The sequence below is a fragment of the Pelmatolapia mariae genome, linkage group LG20 (assembly GCF_036321145.2).
Source record: "Pelmatolapia mariae isolate MD_Pm_ZW linkage group LG20, Pm_UMD_F_2, whole genome shotgun sequence".
Classification (NCBI taxonomy): domain Eukaryota; kingdom Metazoa; phylum Chordata; class Actinopteri; order Cichliformes; family Cichlidae; genus Pelmatolapia; species Pelmatolapia mariae.
The window spans coordinates 2,696,923-2,710,243 of NC_086244.1; the positions used below are offsets into that span (position 1 = coordinate 2,696,923).

The 13,321-nt window shown below is 45.8% G+C and overlaps 1 protein-coding gene across 1 annotated transcript in view; it reads right to left on the bottom strand.

The window, feature by feature from the left end:
* Nucleotides 1-681: 681 nt before the first annotated feature.
* The window catches only part of LOC134618757 (neural cell adhesion molecule L1-like), a 30,014-nt gene continuing 17,374 nt past the window's right edge, over nt 682-13,321 (bottom strand). The window contains exons 11-27 of the mRNA XM_063464314.1: nt 13,183-13,294; nt 12,575-12,747; nt 9,798-9,957; nt 9,123-9,250; nt 8,923-9,024; nt 8,343-8,549; nt 6,994-7,064; nt 6,663-6,888; nt 4,781-4,887; nt 4,175-4,445; nt 3,750-3,872; nt 3,331-3,507; nt 3,110-3,223; nt 2,281-2,430; nt 1,279-1,410; nt 1,122-1,194; nt 682-736 (exon numbers count right to left, since the gene is read on the bottom strand). Of these exons, the coding sequence (XP_063320384.1) occupies nt 721-736; nt 1,122-1,194; nt 1,279-1,410; nt 2,281-2,430; nt 3,110-3,223; nt 3,331-3,507; nt 3,750-3,872; nt 4,175-4,445; nt 4,781-4,887; nt 6,663-6,888; nt 6,994-7,064; nt 8,343-8,549; nt 8,923-9,024; nt 9,123-9,250; nt 9,798-9,957; nt 12,575-12,747; nt 13,183-13,294 (2,342 nt within the window). The 3' untranslated portion in view covers nt 682-720. The remainder of the gene's footprint in view (nt 737-1,121; nt 1,195-1,278; nt 1,411-2,280; nt 2,431-3,109; nt 3,224-3,330; nt 3,508-3,749; nt 3,873-4,174; nt 4,446-4,780; nt 4,888-6,662; nt 6,889-6,993; nt 7,065-8,342; nt 8,550-8,922; nt 9,025-9,122; nt 9,251-9,797; nt 9,958-12,574; nt 12,748-13,182; nt 13,295-13,321) is intronic.

Consider the following 13,321-nt stretch of genomic DNA (forward strand, 5'->3'; position numbering starts at 1 on the left):
GGAGGGAACGACGGGGGGAGGCGGGACTTCATTAACGGGGGAGGCGGGGCACGAGCTGTCGTTGCCATGGGGAACAGAGCCCCGGCCGCTGTACTGGCCGATGAAGGAGCCGTCCTCGTTGAACTGGATGTCCACACTGTCCCCGTATTCAGCCAGCGAGTCGACGCTGCCCATCTTACTTTCCTCCAGAGACTGCTGGCTGTCCGAGCGCTTCTCATTGCCATCGCTGCAGGACGGCACAGAGACTCAGTTTAAATTCTCACAGACAAAAAAAGTGAAGTCTGATAAATGAAGAAACATGCTGTGTAGCATCACACGGACACGGTGACGTCATAACTGTGTCAAATTTGTGAAATCTGTCCCAAACTGAAAATGGAAAGAAAGAAACTGCATTTAACATGATTTAACAGTTAATCATGTTAAGGAGGATCAAGTTATTATAAGTATTTAAATTAAAAAATGAAATGATATAACATACATAATTTCCAAACTACAGAAAGGACAAATATAAAATAACACATGAATAAAATGTTAATAAAATGTTAATAAAATGCTATTCTTCCTGGTGTTCAAGGACTCCAGGCTGATTAAGCAAATGATGCCTAATTACACAAAAAATCAAAGAAATGCACACAGAATGAAAAGTTTCATTAAATCTAAACAGCATCACGACACAAACACACAAACACACATGTGAGAGTTACAGAGGGGTGAACTGTCCTACCTCTCCAGGGATCTGCAGGCAGAGCATTGAAGGGAGAAAGAAAAGTGAATGAAAGGAAGGAGAGCTGCGAGCGTGACGAGCTGCACGCTCAAAGGAACCCGTCAAACTCGGATGTTTCAGAAACAAAACAAAGTTTCATAATATGATTGACTGCAGGAAAATTATCACTGTTTATATAAAAACATACTGTATATAACTGATCTCATTGTTGTGTCGACATAAAGGATTTTTGTGCAAAAACTAAACAACACACTGACTCAAATCGTAGGGTAGCTCTATGTTTTGTGCTCTTGCTGTATTTTGTACCTGCAGGGCCACCGTAGCACTTTGTTCTTTGTGGAAGCAAATGCATTTCAAGCATAACCTGTAATCATGAGTGACATTCAAAAAGGCCCACCTGTATTCTCCAAAGGCTTCATCTTTCATTGGCCGAGCTTCAGAGTCCACCTCCTTGCTTTCTTTGTCCTTCACTGTGAAAAAAAAGAATCCTTTAACTCTGCGTTAGAGTCTGTGTGAGCCAGAGAGTGTGAGTCCAGCTGCGCACCGCAGCGTACCTGCATATTTGCCGCCCTTGCTGCGTTTGATAAGGCAGAGGATGAGCAGTATGAGAACCAGCAGCACGATGGCGCTGATGAGTCCGATCAGCCAGCCTTGGGTGGCGAACCTGCCGGTTATCTCTGACGGCACTGAGAGAACAGAGACAGACTGTCACAGAAATATTTGGAAATATGTGTGTCTCTAGCAGAAATATTTCCCCAATCTTATAAACAGTACATTTGCATAATGACTGAAACCAGCTCACTGAAGGAACAATGGGCTGGGAGGTCAGTTCCTTGATCATTAATATGCAAATTCTTATGACCATTGATCAACAACCACTGATCAAAGCTCATTGATCAATGTCCATGAGTCCCATTCACAGAGAGTTGGGGAATGGCTGCAATCACAGCATTGTAAGATGGTGACAGATGTACCCTTAGGCCCCCTCCTCCATTCAGAGATGGTCTTTCCCTTTTCACCTAAGTGGCCTCCTTGACTCCGCACTCAAACCAGCGTTCCTCCCTGTCCAGGATGTTACATCCTCATCATTGAAAGAGTGTCCACTGGCCTGTAGGTGTAAACAGACTGCAGAGTCCTGGCCTGACGAGGTAGCTCTTCGGTGTTGAGACATCCGCTTCGCCAGAGGTTGTTTGGTTTCCCCGATGTATAAATCCTGGCAATCATCCAATCTGATCAAAGCTCGACCTGGAGCTTTGCATACTAATGATCAAGGAACTGACCTCACAGCCCATTGTTCCTTCAGTGGGCTGGTTTCAGTCATTATGCAAATGTACTGTTTATAAGATTGGGGAAACCTGCAGTCAGCTGAGACTGAAGACGTCACTTGGATGAGTGACGAAACGTTTCTCCCACAAAACGCTACGTCCAGATGAACAGAATTAACTTTTTGGGATTTACTTACCTGGATGATTGAGCATGCATCAAGACGTCGACAGTGCTAGATTTGTGAATCTGTGAAGATTGTGGCATCAACGTCTACTACTCTGCATACTTACGTGGTTCCACAGTCTTTGCCTCGCCTTGCCAATAAGTGGAGTTTCCATGCATGACCCTCAGGTGGTACTGAGCTCCTGGTTGGAGGCCCGTCAGCGTATAGAAACCCTGCGTAGTGTTGACCTGTTCTGACTTCTCCCACCCACCGCCTCCTGCAGCCACACGACAGAGAAGAATGAAACATATTCCTAAAGCTGTTCCTCCTCTCATTTAATGAACTGTCTCATCTGATTCTTCTGCTCTTTCTAATAATTCTGCTGTGATGTTGATCCAGAGACGCTGCAGAAGCAAAACAGTGTGAAAAATCAGATTCAAATCACTGGATACGCGTGAAACATCAGAGAGCCGTGACAGTTTAATCTACTTGTTATCATCATAACAAGCTGGGAGCTGTTTACTTGTTCTTGGTTCACTGCAGGTTCTTCAGGCTCGCCTCACTTTGGATTGAACCATTAATCATGCTGTCATGTTCTCAGACCAAAGTATAACTTCGAGAGAAAAAAGCCTTAAAAGTTTATTTTTTGGACATTTGAGTGTTTTTTCAGACTTGACTGTTGAGCCTACGCATGCTGTTCCTCGACACTGAAGTTTAAACCTCTGTTCGATCATTTAGAGTCAGGAGCTTCAAAATAATTGGTCGAATCACCGCCGGGAACTGTCATCAAGATTGGCTGTGCAGACATGTTTTCCTTCCTTACAGCAGGCGAAGCACACGCTCTTTCAGTAACTGTCACTCTCCAGCTCCTTTATTCCTCTTTCTCAGAGTCATTGTCCACACATGCTCACAGCCCCCCCCAAACTTCCTCTCCCTGCAAGCCGTCCTGTCCTTACCGCTCTTCTTGAGGTATTGGATGTGGAAGCCGTGGTTTCGGTTTCTCTCTCCGGGCACCCAGCTCAGGTTGACTGATGCGTTACCAGAGATTACTGTGATGTTTCTCGGAGGCTCTAGAAGGCAGGGGGTGGAGAAAACAAGGTAAATGTGAGAATTTGGTTTTATTTCACTAAATAAAGCCAAACACTAAACGGTGTGAGGCAGAATTCTGAAGTTTCACCTCCATCAAGCAGAGTGGCTCCCCTGCGTGTGATGGGAGGGCCTTCTCCAGTCTTTGTGCGTGCTATCACTTTGAAGATGTAATGGCTGTCGGGATCCAGGTTGTCCAGCGTGATGTGCTTTACGTTGGGATCATTGACATTCAGTATCTCCACAGGACTGTTTTTGCTCTCCACCTCTACAGATGAAACACAAACCAGGCAGAAAAACATGACTAAGAACGCTTGGCGGCCAAACGCTGTTTCCAGAAAGTGAAACAAATAAAACTTAAAGAGGGAAAAAGAAAAAAATTGAAATCTGAAGGAAACACCAGAAAGTAAAGTTACAACAGAATTCAAGGATGAACACAAAAACCATGAGAAAAGTCACAATAGTTAAACTTCATCTTATTTTCATGACGCAGCCAGGATCAGACCATACCCCGTTGGTACTGCACTATGTATCCCTGCAGAATGCCGTTGGTCTCAGCTGGAGGGCTCCAGGAGAGAATCAGGGATTTTTCTGTCGGGCTTTCAAACTCCAGAGATGCAGGAGGACCAGGAACTGCACAAACACAGAACAGTTCCAGATGAGGTCTGTGTAATTTGAGAACTGGTCCTGAACTCTTAGACATGAATATGAATGTCGTGCTGTAAGCTTTCGGGTCACGTGCAGAGGTTGCAATGGGCTGGAACGATCAAGAGCAGCATTCTGATACCTTCAAATAATTGGTAATTAAATCAGACAGCTAACTTACTACATAATGCTGCTCAGATCAGCTGACCTGTGACTTGTGGAACCTGTCAACTCGCACTTCAATCTGTGGTCACATGACCCTCAAACAGCAGCGTTTGGTTGAAACTCACCTCCCTCCGGCGTGTGGAAGTGGTGCGGCGGGGAGCGAGGACTCTCCCCTTTGCTGTTAAACGCAGTGACCGTCAGCTCATACTCAGAAAACAGTCGCAGCCCCGTCACCTCCGCTGAGGTCTTGCTATGGTCAACCTCCTCCACCTGCCAGCTGTGCTCCTCTGTCTCGCTCAATTGTGTTGATCTTTCTCCTCTCTCCTCCTCATGTTGGGATTGTCTGAGAGACCTCCGCCTCCGCTCGGCCTTGGAACCCAGCCTCTTATAGTAGATCTGAAACAAGCATAGAGAAACATGAACACACTTTATGTGCTTTGATAAAGTTACAGATGAAAATGAAATTAAAAAATCAGAACACGCTAAAAACTTTTATCAGCCTGTGTTTTCATCCATTATTTTACATATCAAAGATGTAACTCTGGACTATTTTCTGGGGTTTGAAAGATTATAAAGTTTCTCAGTATTAAAGATGGGCAGAGGCTCAAAGCCAAAGTCCAATTAAATTGTTTGAAACATCGCACCAAGTAAAAACCTTGAACAGAGGATTTAAATGTTAAGAGCATTTCTGTGACGTGAGTCAGGTAATTAAACTCAATGAGAAGTGCTACCCTGTATCCCAGCAGCCGACCTCGGACCCTCCGGGCTTTGTTCCAGCTCACTCTGATGGTGCTGTTCATCACGGTGGTTGAAACTCCAGTCGGAGCTTCCTCTGGCTCTGAGAGAAGCAGCAAGGCATGAACATAAGAAATCAGCACAGCAGCAATGTTATTTGCTGAATTCATTACATTAGTAAATACCTATGCTACAGTACTGACTTGTCTGTGATTGTCAGGATGTTTCTAAGCAGTATGGTGATGTCATAATATAAGCACGTGAACCTGAAATGATGTGAACAGTTGAACAACATGGGTCATTTTAGCCCGTTGGTAAGAACCTGTGAGTGGTGTGATGTCACGGGTTGCTGCTGCTGATGATAAAACACTGAGCTTTCCAAAGACCAGTGAAGACCTCAGAGCTCGAGGTAACTGAAGGAAACCGTGAGGACTGCTGTGAGGAACGACCTCGACAGTCATCACGTTTTTACCTCCTAACTACCCTCTAACTGAACAGTTCTCTAAGCCTGTGAAAGAACGCCTGTCCAACCTCCTAAACAGAAATAAGTCAGTCTGAGCTGAAACTCGTATTTCTCATCAAAATTACAACATTACAAAAGAGGCAATTATAGATCCACATGCCGAACATTCAGCGTGAGATATTAAACCCTCAGCTGCATCATTCCCATCATCCACTCACTGAGATTCTTGACTTTTGACCTAAAGACATTTTCCCAGCATGATCTAAGCACTGACAGGAAACTGCACAGCAGCAAAGCATTCATGTGTACAGCTGCCGGGCACTCCAGCAAGAGATGTTAGATTTGACATTTTGGCAGAAAGAGCTCTGATGTGACGCTTCATGAAGCTGTTGCAGTGAGATTATTTATGAGTGATGGCATTCATAAGCTGTATGGATAAACATGGTTAACTCAGATTGTTTTAAGTTGATATTTTCAGAACTGGCTCACTGTCATCAGTATTACTGACTTGTAGATATCATGTACTGTACATGAAGCGAGATCGATCAACTGCAGACCAGACAACAAACGATGGAGGCTCCAGAAAAGTGCAATCAAACTATGAGTTTATTACACAGGAGAAGAAGCATCAGCATATGTCCTCTTCTGACAAGAATACACTGAATGGGGGTTTTATAGGACAGAAAATGTACGCCCCCACGTACACGTCAAGTACAGGTCAAAAATACATTGTTGACAGACATGGGTACATCTTGTACATTTTTATAGCTATAATCAGACATATAACTTCTCTATTCTATAACACCCGCCTTTTAAGGTAATAAACTTCAAACCTCAGGGTCTCTAGTGGCTAATTATTGACCCTCGTCACCAATCACTAAGTAGACAGAACTGCCGCAGGTCTCAAAAAGAAGCAGAAGACACTTGGGCCTTCGCTCAGCCCTGCTGCTAGATTTATGTATTGTAAGCCTGCATGCAATTAACCTGCTATGTTCTCATCCTCCCTCAACATGTATCACCTGAACATCGCGTCAGTGAAGCTTACAACCCTCCTGAATGGAACATCAACTCTAAACAAGCACAGATAAGCAATGTGTATAAACTGAACTAAACCTGTGGATAGAAAGGTCAATATGGTGACAAACATCTTCAACATAAACCCTGTAAGAAATATCACTGATAAAATAATGCTGTAAAACATGTTATTAATGCAATTATCATAAGGCAGATTATATGGCAGAAATAAAAGAATTTCTGAATCCTAACACTCTATATCTGTATGTATGAGCTTTAGTTCCAGTCCTCTCAGTGGGCGTGCACAGACTTTAGCCCTGTAATGGTTCCCAGTTACACACAGTAACAGGTCCTCCCATTACAGCACTCGGCCACAGGGATGAAGCTCTGGGATGACGTACTGTCCTCTCCGGAGTGCCCGATCCCCGGCTCTGGTTCCGGTCCTCCTCCGAGGGCGTTGACAGATCGGACTTTGATCTCAAACGGTGTGTACGTTCCTGTGTTGTTCACTATGAACGGTGGAGACCTCACACGGCCGGAGTTCCAGTTTACATTTGACCCGTCGGCCTCCCTCCACAGCACCTCGTACTGGAAGTTCTGGCCGTTATGGAAACGCTTGTCTATCTCCTGCAACAGAAAGTAAGAATATGAAGTGCCCTTGGACTGTGCTTTTCATGAAACATATCAGAAGATGTTTACTCGAGCCCACTGCATACACACTGAAGTACTCACATCCCACGTGATGATCAGTGTCCCTGGTTCTGAGGAGTTACTGCGCACTCCTGTAGGGTTGATGGAGGGAGCTAAAAGGGTGAAGGAAAATATCTCAGTTTAATAAACACACTTCAGTCATCCTGTATTGATCTTCTTTATTGATCTCCATGACCATTGATCAACCATGTTTTATATTTCTTTGTGAAACTCTCAGACTGATAATGTAATTAATGGTAAATATATTTTCCGTCCCTCTAATGTCAGCCTGAGGCTCAGCTGTGAGTCAGACTCCCATGTTAAAACTTCACAGCAGAAACAAACATGTTTCCATGACAACTGTAAGGGTGGACGATGTGTTTATAACTCATCTATTTAAACTGCATTAAGGCTTAAAGTTTACATCATTAGGGGTGTGGCCTCTTTGACTGACAGGTTATTGGAGTCCCTGATCTGGATCTCTGGACCATGTTTGTGCTTTTTCAGTGTTTTGGAGCGTTTTTAATGTAATTGTGACCAATAATGTGGCTGCTGTGACGTTATTTTACTAACAGACCATCCAAGAAGTCTGAGCTTCAGTTTTGGTGAGTGAAACTGTACGATCTTCTTAGGGTGAAATATACGTAACCAGCAGGTATTAGTGAGGTGCCTCAAGCTAGGTAGTGTTAGCTGATAGCATAGCAGGAAATATGGTGAAGAAGAACAACACGGTGATGACCATAAACTGCTGTTCTAAAAACCGGTGGGTAATGCCACGCCTCATATTCAGCTCCTGGACACAGTCTATAAAAATCACTGCTAGTAGCAGTTGTAACTCTAAAGCTCATCACATCTGCTGCTAGCTTATATTGTTGTTTCATTCACACACGTACTGAAGTGTTTTCCAGCCTCTGACACATGGATCCTATTATTTAAAGCTAGAGGCGGGCGGATCGATACCAACGCTGGTACTGGTACCGGATCGATACTATCATGATAGGATCAATTTTTGTTTCTATCTTTTAGTTTCAGCATGTAGCCCAGTGACTTGTGTTAAATAAAGTGTATACCTCAAACATGCACCTCTGATGTTCACGGTCACGTCTATTTTATTTATGTCCTATAGCAAACATAAATAAAAAAAACTCCCAGTTTCAAAATACATGAAAAGCTGAAGAGTGTGTTGTGTTGTGTTAACTAATTACTGTGGAAATTAAAAATCACAGTTGAAATCAGAATCTCATAAATCATGCTGCTCTTCCCTACATAAGCTGCCTTTAAGCTTTGGTATCAGTATTGGTATTGGCAGTACTGGCCCTGTATTTATTTGGTATTGGATCTATACCAACATTTGCACATTGCACAGCACAAGTTGTGGTATTGTTCTTTACCAGCAGGTGGCGTGCTGTGGTGGTCTGAGGGGTTGCTGTGTCTGCTCCTGCCAACCTCGTTGATGGCAATGACACGGAATCGGTAGGTGGAGAATGGATGCAGGGTCAGCTCCACGTGGTTGAAGTCGCCTGGCACTTTCTTCAGTTCCTCCCACGTCCACTTCCTCTCCTCCGTGTGGTACTCCTCCCGAGCCTGTATGATGAACTCTGGAAGGAGTCAGACGTGATCCGGTTCATCAGCTGTTTTTCAGCTGTAGGTTGGTTTTTCGAATAAATACGTTTTAAATAAAGTAGAATGAGCTAAAGATCAACATGGTTTGTTTCAGGAATGCCTAAGGTGTTCATGTTTTTCATAACTGATGAAGATGGAGTGTGATTGGTGGAGGTTGGTGGTCTGCTGTATTCCTTTTTCATCTCAGAAAAATCCAGAACATTTCATAAGTTTTGAGAGTCTCAGCAGGAAATGAAAATGTCCTCTTCAGCTGCTTCCACTATCAGCACATGACAACAGATACCAAATTCATATGTTTTGTGTGTGTGTGTGTGTGTGTGTGTGTGTGTGTGTGTGTGTGTGTGGTACCTGTGATGGGGCTGTTGTGGGAGAGTCCTGGGCTCCAGCTGAGAGTCACACTGACCCCCTCAGCATTAGACAGAGTCAGACCACTGGGAGGGTCCGGTTTTGCTGAGAGTACAACAGAAAACAATTAGAGCCACACACACACACACACACACACACACACACACACACACACACACACACACACACACACACACACACACCTATGACAGTGATGGAGCTCTGTGCAATCACGTTGTCCACTTTAGTGATGACCTCACAGGAATACTCTGTGCTGTCATATAATTGGACGTCTGTCACTTTCAGCGTGTTGTTCTTGAAGAAGGTGTACCTGCACACACAGACGAGCACACGTGTAATTCTGTGTAACAACAACAGTACAAGTCATTTACGTCTGTACCCTGACAGAGACATGCAGACCTCCAGTTCAGTGCTGAGGAACTCAGATGTTTCTTGGATGGTGACAGCTGAGAGCTGCTGTAATGTTCTCTCATTTATCGACGATGCTGCATTTCAAAGTATGCACTATCACTTGTAGAGGATGCTCCATTCACAGACATGAACTTTTGTGGTATTAATAACTGTACAAGTATGTTTGGCAATGCATTTCAGTGTCCAGCATCCATCATGCAGCACCAGACTGAATTTAAACCCAGGGCTGTGCTGGGATCAGCAGAGAGACTGCTGTCAGCCCTGTGATGGCGTCTGTCTCCCAAGCATGCTTGTGTTTATCAAAAGGTGTTAGCCTACTGCTCATCGATGTCTGTAGATTTTTCAAATAAAAATTCTATAACAGTTTTAGGACAGAAGCTGAAATATAAATGTGGTTTGTTGTGCACAGTATGTGTGTGTGTGTGTGTGTGTGTGTGTGTTTTTACTTGTCATCTACTGATGTCTCTTCTAGTTTCCGATTCGCTTTCTTCCAGACAACCTGGTAATCCCTCAGCCGAGGATCGGTGTCGACGTCACAGTCCAGGAAAGCGCTCTCTCCCTGGACAACACGAATGGCCTGGGGGCTCGTCAGTATCTCACTTGGACCTGAAGGAAAGCAGGAAACACAGGACCCTTATCGAAGTGTCTGAAATGTAACATTCCAACTTCCCCTTTAGTGTGTTTGTTGGGCAGCTTAGATAATGTCACTACAGAAAAGAATATAGCCCATATGGTTTTTACTGCCCTATTCATAGCCAAGAAAACAGTCCTCATGAACTGGAAAAATAAAAATAATCTTAATTCTAACCAATATAGAAATTATCTAATAGATCACATTAGTCTTGATACAGCCTCTGCCACCACATCAGATCAATTGCTCGGGGCTCCTTTGATCAGCTCCATCACTTAGTGGGGGTGGGGGGTCATAGTTTGGTCCCACCTTTGCTGTTGTGATTGGTGTGGGGGTAGGGACAGGCTTGGGGCGTCGGGGGATTCCCCAGGAGCATCTTCCTTGGAGGGCTCAACCCGGGGTTGCGGTCATGGCCTGTTAAGGGCTCTGTTGGCTCTTAGGTGACGGTTTCCTCGTGGCTGCGTGCAGCGGGGCTAGGGGAGGGTCTGTGCTGACGGACGTGGGTTACTGACCTGGTAGCCTGGCTGCCTCTGGGTGGGTCCGGGGCGGGCGGGGGGTTCTGGGGGTGCTCTGTCTCCGGGCTGGGGCCCTGGCTGGGCCTTGGGTCCTGGTTGGTGTGTCGCTGGGGTTGTGGGCGGTTGGGTGTATGGGGGCTCAGCCCTGGCACAGGGTACCGCCAGTGCATCGAGCCACCTGGGGGGCTCTTCAACTGGTGGGGGAGGCTGTTACATCTTGCAGAAGGTCTCCTCTCTCCAGGTGGGGGAGAGATATAGAAGAGGTGGAGGAAGAACTCAGCCTGGGGGTCTATTGTCTTGTGTAGTCTGGAAGATGAGTGGATGACGGGGTGGGTGCAGTTTTCTCTGTGGTGGTGTTGGGTGGGCTGTCCCGGGCTCTGGTTGGCCGTCCGACTGGGGTCTGGAATGTGGGGCCTCCCTGCTGCTGCGGAGTCGGGGCGGTCTGCTTCTCTCCACCCCAGGGAAGAGGGTGACACTACCTGGGTCTGGGTGCAGTTTCCCCCTCCAGGGGCAAGGGTACCTAGACCTGGGGCTTAGAGTACGCTTGGGGAGTGTGATTGTGTGTACAGTGTCTACTTATGTCTGTCTCCACGTTGGGTGAGTGTGGAGTAATTGCCTATGAGAGCATGAGGGTGGGAATGGATGTTTGTATCTGTGTGTGCCTGTTTGTCTGTGTCTATATGTCAGATTGGGTATCAGACGCCACCTCTCTGGGGACATCTCAGGCCCTCCAAGGTGTGGAGGCCTATCTCCCCCCACCACTTCCCCTGCCAGTGGCGGACGCCCTCAGACATCGGTGCGTTGGTGGTTCTTTGTGTCCGGGGATGGGCGTCCAGGTAAGTAAGTAAGTAAGTAAAACTTTATTTATATAGCACCTTTCAAGATAAAAATCACAAAGTGCTTCACAGAAGGTACACACTGGCTCACTCCTGGTGGCTGCTTGTCGGGGCCTGGAGCCTGGGGCTCGCTCGGGCCCCTTTGGGGGTGGGGTGCCCTCAGCCTCTCGGCCTGATGCTCGGTCACTCTGGCACAGCTGGCTGCCGGCGGAGCTCACGGGCACATCACTGCAACCCCCCCTGGCTCCTGCTCCGCGGCTGCTGAGTGACCCCTCATCTGGGACTCTCCTCAGCTCTTTCTGGGACAGTGGCGCAGCTGCCCCTCTGTTGGTCTTCCTTGGTCTCTTGTGTTCTGGGGGCCTCTGGATGTCTGGAGCCTGGATCTCCTCCATACCTGCTTCATGCCCTGGAGGACGGGGCTGTGGCCCCCCACACCCTCTAGCAGATCATTACATGAAGGAACCTTTTAAATACAAGCGCACTCATGCTCAGAGGTGTACACACGGGTGATCACACACACAAACTACACCCTTTTTGGCTCCTACCTCAAAGCACACTGTGCGCTGTCGATCTTACGTGCTGCACAATAATGTTTAACATTTAGTATTTACTGTTATATTCCCATATTTCATTGTGATGTTGTTTATTATATTGCTCTCTTTTTTTGCTTGTTTTCTCTTTTTTCTTTCTCAACAGGTGATCCAGGTGATTGATATATGTATTTTTTGTCTGTTTGTTTTGTTGGTTTTTGCCCTTTATCACCGTTCCTCTTCCCCGCTGTTTTTCTTTCCTTCTTTCTTTCTCCCTTTTCTTTCCCCCAGTCATGTCTGTCCCGTGTGTAGCAAGTGAAAATAAAATAAAATAAACAATAACAGCAAAGGTGAATCAAATAGAACAATACGGCAAGGCTGGGATGGTCCATTTGGTAAAGTAAATCCGTTGGGCATCTTTCTTCGCCTTTAGACAATAATTCTGATGGCAAAAGAACCAAATGGGACAGGCGTTAGAAAAAAAGAAAAAGAAGAAAAAAAAAGGGAAACACAGGACCAAGGAATTAGTGACATTTGTTAGTGACTTTTTCTGTAAACGCTTACAACAAAATGATTGCATCATAAATGGTTCATATCACTAGTCACACAGTCACACAGTGTGGTGCGAGCAGAGATTTTTATAAAGCACAAATAATTCATCAGAGAGGAGCAAGATTTATATGAAGCTTCACTTTTATGTGTGTGACTCACGGAAGACGTCCAGCTTGGCCGTGATGGAGATGTTGGTGTTTTGTACGGAGCAGATGTACTCGCCGCTGTCGTTGTGGCTGACGTCGGACAGCTTGAGGGTCCCGTTGGTCAGAATGGAGACACGAGGATACAGCAGAGGGTCCGACAGCAGAGCACCGGTGTCCTCCCGGTCCCTGCAGGCAACACACACACACACGCGCACACACACACACACAAACACACACACACGCGCACATGCATACACACACACACGCACACACACACACACACACACACACACACAAAACATATGAATTTGGTTTTAGTTGTGATGTGCTGATAGTGGAAGCAGCTGAAGAGGACATTTTCATTTCCTGCTGAGACTCTTAAACCACATGAGATGTTCTGGATTTTTCTGAGATGACTGAGCCTGAAAAAGGAGTACAGCCGTGGTCCACCATTTGCTTCAATAAACTTTAAAAGCATTTTTTTGCGTAATAACATTTCATTACGCAAATTTCATTACGTGAGCCTCTAAACTGATCTCAGTTCCAGTATAAAGGATGTAGTCCTGAGTAAATGGACTTTTGTGAATCCACACTGTGTGACACTCACTGTGTGACACTCACCATGTGACGCGGGGTCGTGGCGAGCCAGAAGACTCACAGTGCAGTGCAACGTCTTGGCCCTTGGTGACGTTGTAGATGAACCCATCAGGGGACAGGATCTGAGGGGGGAGCTCTGAGACAGAGGGAGAGACGCCGTCAT